The sequence below is a fragment of the Narcine bancroftii genome, chromosome 8 (genome assembly GCF_036971445.1).
Source record: "Narcine bancroftii isolate sNarBan1 chromosome 8, sNarBan1.hap1, whole genome shotgun sequence".
Lineage (NCBI taxonomy): Eukaryota > Metazoa > Chordata > Chondrichthyes > Torpediniformes > Narcinidae > Narcine > Narcine bancroftii.
Window position 1 is genome coordinate 3,656,662 of NC_091476.1, and position 12,754 is coordinate 3,669,415.

A 12,754-nucleotide genomic window follows, 5' to 3' on the forward strand; every position below is an offset into this window, starting at 1 on the left:
TAGGCCCTCTCTGTTGTGTTCCATGTACGGTTCCCAAATTTGTTCGAATACTGTGACTTTATTTTTTAAATTATATGTTATTTTTTCCAATGGAATACATTTATTAATTTCTATGTACCATTGCTGTACTCTCAGGCTCTCTTCTGATTTCCAGGTTGACATTATATATTTTTTTTGCAACAGCCAAGACTATTATAATAAATCTTTTTTGCACTTCATCCAGTTTGAGGCCCAATTCTTTACTTCTTATATTACTTAGAAGAAAGATCTCTCGATTTTTTGGTATGTTGCTCTTTGTGATTTCATTTAATACCTGATTTAGATCTTCCCAAAACTTTTCCACTTTCTCACATGTCCAAATTGCATGTACTGCTGTTCCCGTTTCCTTCTTACAGCAAAAACATCTATCTGATAATGTTGGGTCCCATTTATTTAACTTTTGGGGCGTGATATATAGCCTGTGTAACCAATTATATTGTATCATGTGTAACCTTGTGTTTATTGTTTCATTTTTAATTTTTATGTTTAGATCTTGTTCCCACTTTTGTTTGGGTTTACAGCCTATTTCATCATTTTCCTTCTCTTGCAGCTTGATGTACATGTTTGTTATAAATCTTTTAATTATCATTGTGTCTGTAATCACATATTCAAAGCTGCTTCCTTCTGGTAACATCAGTCTGCTTCCCAATTTGTCCTTTAAGTAGGTTTTCAGTTGGTGGTATGCAAACATTGTACCGTGAGTTATTCCATATTTGTACTTCATTTGTTCAAATGATATTAAATTATTTCCCAAAAAACAATTTTCTATTCTTTTAATCCCTTTTTTCTCCCATTCTCAAAAGGAAAGGTTATCTATTGTGAAAGGGATTAGTTGATTTTGCGTCAATAATAATTTTGATAGTTGGTAACCCATTTTTTTTCCTTCCTACGTGAATCTTCTTTCAAATGTTGAACAGATGGTGCAGTACTGGTGAACTTCTATATTGCACCAGTTTTTCATCCCACTTATAAAGTATATGCTCTGGTACCTTCTCCCCTATTTTATCTAGCTCTATCCTGGTCCAATCTGGTTTTTCCCTTGTTTGATAAAAATCTGATAGGTTTCTTAATTGTGCTGCTCTATAATAATTTTAAAGTTTGGTAGGTGCAAACCACTTTGTTTGTACCATTGTTAATTTATCTAGCGCTATCCTCAGTTTCCCCCCTTTCCATAAGAATTTCCTTATTATTTTCTTTAGCTCATTGAAGAATTTCTCTGTTAAGGGAATTGGTAACGATTGAAATAGGTTTTGTATCCTTGGGAAGATATTCATTTTAATGCAATTTACCCTTCCTATCAGTGTTAGTGGTAAATCTTTCCAATGTTGTAATTTCTTCATTAATGGCTGATAATTTAATTTGTATAGATGGCCCAGATTATTATCTAGTCTAATACCTCGGTATCGGATTGCTTGTGTTTGCCATTTAAATGGTGATTCTTTTTTAAATTCTGTATAATTCGCATTACTCACTGGCATCACTTCACTTTTTCTTTGCGTTGATCTTGTACCCCAATATTTCTCCAAACCCCTTCAATTTCTTATGTAATTTTTTATTGATAATTCTGGTTCTGTTAAGTATACTATGATATCATCTCCAAAAAGGCTGATTTTATATTCATTCTCTTTTATTTTTATCCCTTTTATTTTATTTTCTGTTCTTATCAGTTCTGCCAAGGGTTCTATTGCTAAAGCAAACAGTGAGGGAGATAGTGGACACCCCTGCCTAGTTGACCTGCTTAATTTAAATTGGTTCAATATATATCCATTTACTGTCACCTTTGCCATTGGACCCTTATATAATGCTTTAATCCAATTAATATATTTCTCTAGTGGGTTGAACCTCTGTAATACTTTGAATAAATAATTCCATTCTACCCTGTCAAAGGCTTTCTCTGTGTCTAAAGCAACAGCCACTGTTGGCATCTTATTTCCTCGTACTGCATGGATTAAGTTAATGAACTTACAATCATTGTCCGTTGTTTGCCTTTTCTTAATAAATCCAGTTTGATCTAGTTTTACTATTTTTGGTACAAAGTCGGCCAATCTGTTTGCTAATAGTTTTGCCATTATCTTATAAACTGAGCTAAGTAGAGATATTGGTCTATACGATGCTGGTGTTAGTGGATCTTTCCTTGTCTTTGGTATTACTGTAATTATTGCTGTTTTACACGAATCTGGCAAGTTTTGTGTATCTTCTATCTGGTTCATTACTTCCAGGAGAGGAGGAATTAGTAACTCTAAATGTTTTATAGAATTCTATTGGAAGTCCGTCCGCCTCAGGTGTTTTATTGTTCGGTAGCTTTTTTAATATATTTTGTATTTCCTCTATTTCAAATTGTTTTATCAATTTGTTTTGCTCCTTTTCTTGCAATTTCGGTAGTTCAATTTTAGCTAGAAACTCATCTATTTTGTCTTCTTTCCCTTCGTTCTCAGTTTGGTATAATTGCTCGTAGAATTCCTTAAAGTTTTCATTGATCTCTGTGGGTTATATGTAATTTGTTTGTCCTTTTTCCTTGATGTGAATACCGTTCTTTTAGCTTGTTCTGTTTTAAGTTGCCAGGCTATTATTTTGTGCCTTTTTTCCTCCTAGCTCGTAATACTTCTGGTTTATTTCCATTATGTTCTTCTCCACCTTATACATTTGTAGTGTTTCGTATTTTATTTATTTTGTCCGCCAATTCTCTTCTTTTTGTTGCATCTTCCTTTGTTGCTAGTTCTTTTTCTGTACTTACCATTTCCCTTTCCAGCTGTTCTATTTCCCGATTGTAGTCCTTTTTCATCTTAGTTACATAACTTATTATCTGCCCTCTGATGAAGGCTTTCATTGCATCCCATAATATAAATTTATCTTTTACTGATTCTGTATTTATTTCAAAGTATATTTTAATTTGGCGCTCAATAAATTCTCTAAAATCCTGTCTTTTTAGTAGCATGGAAATAACAGGTGTGAGTGATCAGATAACAATCTAGCTTTATATTCCGTTTTCCTAACCTCCCTTGGATATGGGCTGACAACAGGAACAGGTCAATCCTTGAGTATGTTTTATGTCTACTCGAATAATATGAGTATTCCTTCTCCTTTGGGTGTTGTCTCCTCCATATATCCAAAAGTTGCATTTCCTGCATAGATTTAACCATAAATTTGGCTACTTTGTTCTTTCTGCTAGTCTTTTGTCCAGTTTTATCCATCTTTGAATCCAAATTAAGGTTAAAGTCCCCTCCTATCAATATATTCCCCTGCGTATCTACAATCTTCAAAAAAATATCTTGCATAAACTTTTGATCCTCTTCATTAGGTGCATATATATTGACCAAATTCCAGAGTTCTGAATATATCTGACATTTTAACATTACGTACCTCCCTGCTGGATCTATTATTTCCTCCTGTATTTTGATTGGTACATTTTTCTTGATTAATATAGCTACTCCTCCGGCTTTTGAATTATATGATACTGCCGTTACATGCCCTACCCAGTCTCTCCTCAATTTATTGTGTTCCACTTCAGTTAGATGCGTTTCCTGCACGAATGCTCTATCTATTTTTCCTTTCTTTCAGTAAATTTAATAGGCTCTTCCTTTTGATTTGGTTATGTATTCCATTAATATTTATAGTCATATAGTTCAACATGGCCATCTCATACTCTTTTACATCTCATTTCCACTTCCTCACCACCACCTTTCCCCCATTTTCATTTTTGAATGCAGTGTATGACAACACTTCTAAAACACAAAATATTTCAACCATTCCCACATCTAAAATTCCCTTAACCCCAAGTGTTCCGCCCCCCCTCTGAGTCGCCCCTCGTCCCTTGACGGGCAATCACAACTCCCCTCTCCATTCGGACTGCGAACCCGTTCGCAAGTGTCAACTGGTTTCGCAGTGACTGTTATTCTCTCCCACCCAACCCCCTCCAGAAAAGACTTTCATCTTCACATTACAACAAAGCTCCCCCTCTTTTCTTCTAATTTTAATTTTTTTAAACCCCTCCTCTTTTTCCCCCTTCTCCCTTACTTCCCTTTTCTTCCCTCTTTTAGTTCTTATACATTTTTTTTTACTTCTTTATATGTAATTTGTCGTCGTTCTTTGTTCTTGTTACATCTCTTCATCTCTATTTCTGTCTTGCAGGCGTTCTGCAAATTCTCATGCTTTCTCTGGATCCGAGAACAGTCTAATCCTTTCCCTACATCTGTTATGACCAGCTCTATTCTACTCACTTTTTCTTCTGCACTTTTCATTTTTCTTTTCATTTCACTAAATTCTAGTGTCAACCATTCTTTTAATGCTTTCATTTGTTCTTGAAATTTTTTAAAATCTATGTACTGTCCATTCATTTTACCTCCTATTCTTCTGTGCAGAGTTTGGTGTTCTTCTGTGTCAGCTCTTGGGTTTGTGTCTTCTATTTCTCTTCCTTGTATCTTGTTGAGCTGCTTGTCTCAGTTTGTTGGGCTTTTTTTATTTCCATGGTTTCTTGATGTTGGTCCTCTTCTGGGCTGGTTACCTGTTGCGTTTCTTGCTTCCTTTTTTCTTTCTCACCCTTCCATTTCCCACTGCTTTCTTTATCTTCCAGCTGGCAGCCCTGCTGTCGGGCATCTCTCAGCTGTTCGTGCTGTGGAGTTTCACTCCACAGCTGGGTCCCCCTCCCGTCGGTGTTCTCCTTGTCGTGCGCAGTTGCACACCTCTGTTTGGCTCAGTGAGCCATTTTTGCAGTTCTGTGGTCGGTGGGTCGCAACCCTGCGGGGTCTCCACTAACCTCAGGGAGCGGGCTCCTCTTTCCACGTCGGGTCCCTGTTTTTTCGTGCAGGTAAGGCCTTCACCTTTTTCTTCCAGCGTCTTTCCTTCCTGTTGTTTTTGGTTTTTCTATCTTAGGTGCCATTTTCTCCACACCTTTATTTTTTATTTGTTGTGATTTGTGTGTCTGGGGCATTGCTTTTTCTTCTTTTGTGGAGAGGGCTGGTATTCTCCTACCGCCCACTACTCCATCACGTGACTCCTCACCAAACAACATTTAAGGACACTTTAAATCACCATTCAGAAGGGCACAGATTACAGGCTGTTAGTGCAGATTTGTAAACTGTTGAAATTTTTATTTTGAGGTCATCTAAAAAGGCTAACTGATCAAAGTACCTGGCCAAATGAAAACTGATTAGAAAAGTAACATTCATGTAACTAGGTGGCAAGTTCAATCCAAAACCATCTCTGAGCCAAAAAAATCAACATGGCTCATGGTGTTTTACTGATTGGCATTCCACAAGAAACTAGGTTCATTCCTGTGCGAGAGAATGTGCATTACAAGAATAAAATAAATAAAGTAGCATGGCTAAAAAAGTGTACATAAAAGCCAAAATTGATCATAAAGTTGTTAATGAGGAAGAAAGCAGCAGACTACAGGCAGCTAACAATGAACTGACCAGGAAGACAAATGTAGCTCACTTCAGAGAAGTGCAAATGAATATTTTTGGGTATGGGGAAACAAGTCAAGGGCATACACATTAAAGATACCAAAAAAGAAGATCACAGGATGTAAAACAGGTAGATAATGTGATACTTGCCTTTACTGGCTGAAATGTCAGAGAAGGGCAAGGACGTCTCTCTGGAACTGTATAAAATCGAAGTCATATAAGCAAGCACTTACAGAAGATGCCACATCACTGGAGAAGGTTCAGAAAAATAAGTGAGGATGTTACAAGGGATGCTGAAATTCAGCTTTGCCCACGTTGGGGCTGATTTTTTTTTTTAGAACTGAAAGCCAAATGAGAAATTTAATCAAGGATCACAAAACAATGACATTTACACGGGATAAGTGGCAAGAACATACTTCCCTTAATAGCGAGTTCAATAGTTAGCAAATGCTGATCCAAGGTCACAGGGAAAAAGGCCAGAAGAGAAACTAAATTCATAGAACTGGGTTTGCAATGTATTGCCTGATGAGGTAAAACCACTTATTTCATTTGAAATATCATAACCTAAAAACTAGAGCTGGAAGATGGGATTAATCTCAATAATTCTTTTTCAGCCAGAATTGACACAAGGCAAATAGCTTCATTCAACATCAAAAATCAGCACAAGTTCAGAGATGTAGAACTTTTTGTTTTTACGAGCACCAGAAAGCAGTTTCATGTTTAACTGTTGGGAACTGAAATAATCCTGTACCTTATTTCTGATCCGTTCTTTTTTTATTGTACTTTCCTCCTTCTTATCCTCTTTTCCTTTCTCTGATTTGTCGTAACTTGGTGCAAACTCCAAGCTTTCCTTTTTCCTAGTTTTTTCAGATGATTGATCCTTTTCTTTCTTAATCGCTTCATCTTTTTTTCGGAAAGGCTTGTCAGTCTCATATCGCTCCCTCAGCTTCCGTCCCTCTTCATCCTGCCGTTTCTGCCGCTCTTTGTCCTTCAGCCTTCTCTCGCGATCCCGTTCTTCTTTTTCCCGGTACTCTCTTCCACCATCATCTTCAAACCTGTTATATCCAAAGTACAGTACATTTAATCTCCAAAACTGATAGTGTGGAGGCAGCTAATTAACCCATGTCCTCTGGTTTGTATCTCCACTACCTTCAGTTGAAAAAGCCTGTCTACATTTACTCTGTTTACCCCCCTCATAATTTTAAATATCTCAATCAAATTTCCCCTCATTCTCTCCCTTTTAATTTTTTTATAATTAACAAGCACACATTGGAAAGAGAAGACAGGGTTGCTAAATATAAAGGCTATATTTTATGATTAATACGAAAAATATCCCTCCAATAAGGTTCAGAACAAGGTGGCTTCCCTGTCGTTACATCAATCACATTAGGGATTTAGATCAAGAAATATACTGGTTAATTTGACTTTAGACATGCAAGTCCGATGCACAACCTTGAATTGAATAAAAGAATGTCGAGTATATAGTGAAGAAGTGTTAACTAAATTAAGAATCAAATCCCAATTTTTGTCTGAAATAGAAAACTGTAGTTCATGCTCTCATGCTCTTTTAACCTTAGCGAGGGAAACGACACAATTTTGAAAGCGTATCATCTATAAACATTATTAAAACTCTCTGGGAGGGTTGTAATTTGAGAATTACATCCAGCAAGTTAGATACACAAGTCATGGGAAAATTTAGTAATTGAAACTTAAAAAAAAAAAAGAACTCTGGTCTGCAAGTATCTAAAAAGTGAATTTGGCAAATTAAACTCAGCTAATAATTGTTCAAAAGACATGAGACAACTGTCAACAAACAATTCTCTAAAAAAAAACTCTGAATACCATTATCACACCAATTGTCAAATGTCAAATCATATGAAGGAGGAGGAAATACATATTTAGATGATATAAAACTTGATAAGGAAAAAACCTTTTAAATCAAAACATTTCCTGAATTGAAACCAGATACGCAAGGAATATCATCCTGTTAACTTTAGCTAAAGAGAAAGGAAGTGCTGCTTCCTAAAGGGGATAAAACGGAAACCTTCTCAGCCAATCTCAACTCCAAAGAGACCCAAACTGGCCGTCCAACCTATTAAAATCTTGAATCCTAAACCAAGATATTGATTCTCCAGTAATAGTAGCTAAAATTCGACAATGCCAAGCTTCCATTCCTTTTAGATCTCTGCAAATAAAGGTTATTCAGCCAAGGTCGTTTGTTTTGCCAAATATAGGAAGAGTCAAGGAAATCAAAAAAACTACTTGGGGATGAAGACTGGAATTGCATTAAAAAGGTATAACATTTGGGTAAAATAATCATTTTAATAGAGTTAATACAACCAACTAATGAAATAGAGAAAGGGGACCATCTGGACAATGTATGCTTAAATTGTTTTAATAAATTAAGAAAATTTTCCTTAAATAAATGTTTGTGGTTTTTGGTGACTATAATTCCTAGGTGAGTAAAATGATTCTTAACAACCTCAAAAGGGAGATTGGCATAGATAGGCACCACAGTATTCAAGGGGAAACGGTCATTGTTGGGTAAGTTTAGTTGATACCCTGAAAAGTGACTGAATTGTGATGGTAATGAGAAGATAAAAGGAATAGATACTTCTGGATTTGAGACAAATAACAGAAGGTCATCTGCATAAAGGGAGACCTTGTGAACTATACCTCCTCTAGAAATCCCGGAGATGTGCTTGGAATCACGAAAAGCAATAGCTAATGGTTCTGGTGCTAAATCAAACAAGTGGACTGAGAGGGCATCCCTGCCTTGTTCCATGATACAAGTTAAATAGATTGTTGATAATTCATAACAACCGATGCTGAGGGTGAATGGTATAATAATTTGATCCATGACATGAAACCAGGGGCAAAATTGAATCTTCTTAGGACTTCAAAAAGGTTTTGCAATTTAACCCTGTCGAAGGCCTTCTCCACATCCAGAGAGATAACACACTCTGGAATTTTAGGAGAGGGTGAATACATTACATTAAATGTTAAAATGTCAGTGACGATTTTTGATGAAACTGGTCTGATCTTGTGAAACAATCAAAGGCAAAATATTCTCTCGTCTGTTAGCTAACACCTTAACAAGAATCTTAAGATCCGCATTCAATCATGAAATAGGTCCGTAGGTGTCCCGGGATAGGAAGCCCTTTGTGCCGTTTCCACTGGGCCATCTTCAACTAGGACACCCTGGGCATTGGAGTGTCTACCTTCAACTGGAAACCAGTGATTTTCTGCTGTCTCTTTTCCACTGGTTTTACCAGCACACCAGCGTCAGCAAATACCAGGGATAGGAGTAGGGGTCGAGGTGGTTGATCCCCGGTGTGAAATGATGTCATTTGACGCTGGTGTTTGGACAATGTTCCTTTTCCACTGGACCCTGTCCCAGTAAATTCCCAGGACAGGGTACCAGTAGAAAAGGGGCTATAGAAAGTTTTGGGCAGAGTTCCCTTGCAAAGGATTCAGAAAAGACAGTACCTAATCAGGAGGGTAATAAGTGAGGAAAGAATTTTAAAAACTCTCCAGGAAAGCCTTCCGGACTGGGTGCCTTCCCAGATTGGATAGATCAATAATTTTAGAGATTTCCTCCTTTGAGAAGAGCTCCTCCAATCATTTACATGCTCTAAGGATAATGTAGGAAAATTAAGTTAGCCAGTCTGCCTTTCCCACAATACTCCTTGCATTGAAATAGATGTACTTTAGAAAATTTCCATCATGTACAACCTGTTGACTTCTAACAGTGCATGTAATTTTCACATAATTTTTTCCCTCCTCCACCACTCCTCTGCTCTGGCACTCAGGTTCCCCTCCCCTTGAAAATCTCAATACCTTATTCACCCAGTCTGAAAGACTACTAGATATCTGGTCTTTTTCCACTGTGTGCTGTTTCTGCAATAGTCAAGGTAAGTAGTTACATACTCTGCTCTTTAGTGTAATATATTAACATTTGAGAGAGGAAAGATACAAAACTATGGGCCCAAATGCCAGCACTTTCAGTGCAGAATTGAGAAGGGAGAGAAGTCCCCTCATGCAATTCTCAATGGTTGGTTTGGTCTATTAGTCACTACAGCTCAGGTCACAAACACAATTACCCTCACTTTGGTCTCGTCAGTGACTCAATGGCAGTAAATGCATCTTCCAGCAGAGAAGGCTGAATAGAAGTTTAAATCACAGCCTTCTCTGCCATTGAGACCAAAGTGAGGGTAATTGTGTTTGTCCATAAGACATAGAATAAGGCTTCCTTCTGTTTGCTTTGTTCACCAAAACTATTAACAGAGACAGATTAAAAAAATAAGTGGTATTGAAAGACTTATCCAGGCAAGATCACAGCTTTTGAGATTCAAGCTAAAAAGCTCAAAGAAGAATTCAGTCCAATTTTTTTTGGTTTGCAGTCTAAATGTAAAGCACTCCAGCACTTATTTATAATCACAGGCAAGAGAATTCATAATATTGAACTAACAAACCAACATGAATACAATTAATTCAGTTTATTCACACGTACTTCTTTCCTTTATCATCCTTGATGGAACACTCCAAGCGTTTTCCCTGACTAGCGAATGGCCTGTCCTCTTTCACTCTCTCTCGTTCTCTTTCCAGTTTCTTTAATTTGTCCTTTGGTTTTTCCAAGCTAGAATCATCTCCCTTTTCCGGCTTCTTTAGAAGCTACAAATCCATTGAGAGATATTTCTGTTAGATAGTTTACAGATGTCAATATAGCATCTTTGTGGGGCCACTGACACTATAGTGTACCTTTATCTTTGGTTCATCCTTTGATCGATCTTTATCTTTATCATATCCTTTTTCTACCATCTTCTTCTGCTTCTCTGCTTCCCTTCTTTTCCGCCTTTCATCCTCTCTCCATTTTCTTCTTTCTTCTTCTCGGAGTCTCCTCTTTTCTAGCTCCCGTCTCCTCCTTTCTTCTCTTTTTTCCTCTCTTATTCTCTGGCAGGGAACAAGAGTGAATTAATAACATTTTGAGGAAACAACATTAATATTCAGAAAGTCAAATCAAAGAGGGGCAAGTCTTTACCTGCTTAGTTTTTACATAGTCCAGAAGGGGTGTTGTTTTTATGGCTGTTAATTATAAAAAAAAATAATGTTTACATTAATGCAAAAACTTCAGATTTATGTAAAATTGTAATGCAATGTTGGGTAAACCTTGTACATGGGGCAAGTTATTCCTCACAACGTGAGTGCAAAAGAACACGTTGAGAGCATCATTGTAAAAGATTCAAATTGCATTAAAAAATTAGGCAGCTCCATTGAAGAAATACAGTATTTAACCAGGACAATGTAACCAGAACAAGCATGGAGGGTGGGTTCTAACAACCAGAGGCATGGAACCCCCAAATAATTATTCAGTGTTGTTAATGGCAATGTAGTTTACACAGTTAATACATTTGCATAAAATACGAAAATTTGTGGTGTTGTGGACAGCGATAAAGGATATCAAAGTGTACAACATGATTTACATCAGTTGGGAAGGTGGATTATGGAGTGGCAAATGGAATTTAATTTGGGCAAGTGTGTGGTGTTTCACTTTGATAAGTCATACCAGGATAGGACTTGCACAGTAAATGGCAGGTCAGAGAGACCTGGGGTTACAAGTGCATAGTTCTATGAAAGCCACTACTTGGGTGAACAGGCCTGCTGAAGATGGTGTTGGCATGTTCACCTTCATTGGGCAGAGTACTGAGTATATGATCTAGATGTACAAGACATTGGAGTATTGAACACAGTTCTGGTTACCCTATCACAGGAAGGATAGTGGAAGGGGTGCAGAGAACATTCATCAGGATGTTGCCAGGACTGGAGAGCTCAAGGTATACGGAGAGCTTGAGCTATTGGGAGAGGCTGATTAGGTTGGGACTTTAATGCAGACTGAAAGGTGACCCGAGAGGTATATAAAATCATGATGAATAAAGCAAAGCATCCCAGTCTGTTTCCTAAGGCAGACATTTCTAGAACTAGATGGCAAGGTGAGAGTGGAGAGATTTAAGAGGGACCCAAAGAACAACTTTTTCCACTCAGAGGGTAGTCCACATCTTGAACAAATTGCAGCGGAAACTATAGAAGTGAGTATGGACAGGTGAGGCTTAGAAGGATATGGCCCAAATGCAGCAAATGGAGCCAGCCTGGTTGAAGGGCCTATTCAATGACTCTACATTACTTCAAATCTGCCACAGCAATTGTGAAATTTAAATTTGGAACTATTTAAAGCAAAATTATTCAGTACTGATACTTAATTTTTGTGCATGCACCAACCAAACTCCAATACATGAACCCACTGAGCATGCGCTAATCGAAGACTTGCACATGCGCATAGAAATCAAGATGGCCATGCCCAACCTACAGACCTTGGAATGCCAACAAGTACGCATATTTTTCTCTTGCGTGCTCTATATTCCAGTTATAGTTTGTCAAATACAACATAAACCGAGTAAATTTTATATTTTTTCTTTATAGTTTTTTTAAAAACAAATGTATACAATTTCAACATGCGTCTATTCTGAGATATGACAGTCTGAATTACTGTTGTAAGTTGGGGAGTACACATGCACTGCGTATATGTATGGTTTGCCTATGTGTTAGTTAGGACTCTACGCATGTTTTGCATTGTTCTGGACTGTGGATCAGAGTGCGCTGTTTCAATTATAAATAAACTTGAATTTGAAAATGGACAATAGACACCAGCCTTGCCTGTGATCCTCAGGTACCGAGAAATGAATATATTAAAATAGAACCCTTGATGATTCAACAAACAATTTCTCAGGAAACTTAGAAAGGTTCACAATTCAATAATTTAATATGCCTGACTGGATATGCATGCAAGATTTCCTTCCTCGAAGATCAGTGAATCAATTGGATTACATAGCAATCATCAAGTTGGATTCAGCCGTCACATTTTCAGTTCCTAGCAGGCCAATGCAAAGCAAATAAGTACATTTCCATGGTGATTGTTTTGGTAAAAATTTTGAGTTAATTTCACCCTTTGTCCAGTGTACAATTTTCAAAATTTATTGGATTTATACTAAGACTTGAACTGAGAACCTTAGTTACCAGTCTGATAGCAACAATTTTTAATTTCAATGGGACATACCAATTATTTTTTTTGAAAAAAGAATGTAACATAAATAAAAGGATCTTTTTTTTTTAAAAAAAAAGCAACTTAAATGACATGCATACAAACATTCAACATTATGATTAAAATGCAATCAAGCCAAATGACCAAGGTGTATTTTATTTGTTTTTAAATTATCAAAGTTTTACAATACAAATTAGAATAATGAAACTGCCATTTC

General features: G+C 37.0%; 1 protein-coding gene across 3 annotated transcripts in view; it reads right to left on the reverse strand.

The window, feature by feature from the left end:
• The window catches only part of upf3b (UPF3B regulator of nonsense mediated mRNA decay), a 32,191-nt gene that overhangs the window by 3,935 nt on the left and 15,502 nt on the right, over positions 1-12,754 (reverse strand). For 2 of the 3 annotated variants that reach the window (XM_069892637.1, XM_069892638.1), the window contains 4 exons: positions 10,483-10,526; positions 10,203-10,394; positions 9,955-10,115; positions 6,193-6,496 (listed from right to left, as the gene is read on the reverse strand). In XM_069892637.1, the coding sequence (XP_069748738.1) occupies positions 6,193-6,496; positions 9,955-10,115; positions 10,203-10,394; positions 10,483-10,526 (701 nt within the window). Of the gene's footprint in view, positions 1-4,081; positions 5,639-6,192; positions 6,497-9,954; positions 10,116-10,202; positions 10,395-10,482; positions 10,527-12,754 lie in introns of those variants that run through there. The other variant, XM_069892639.1, reaches the window with a different exon arrangement.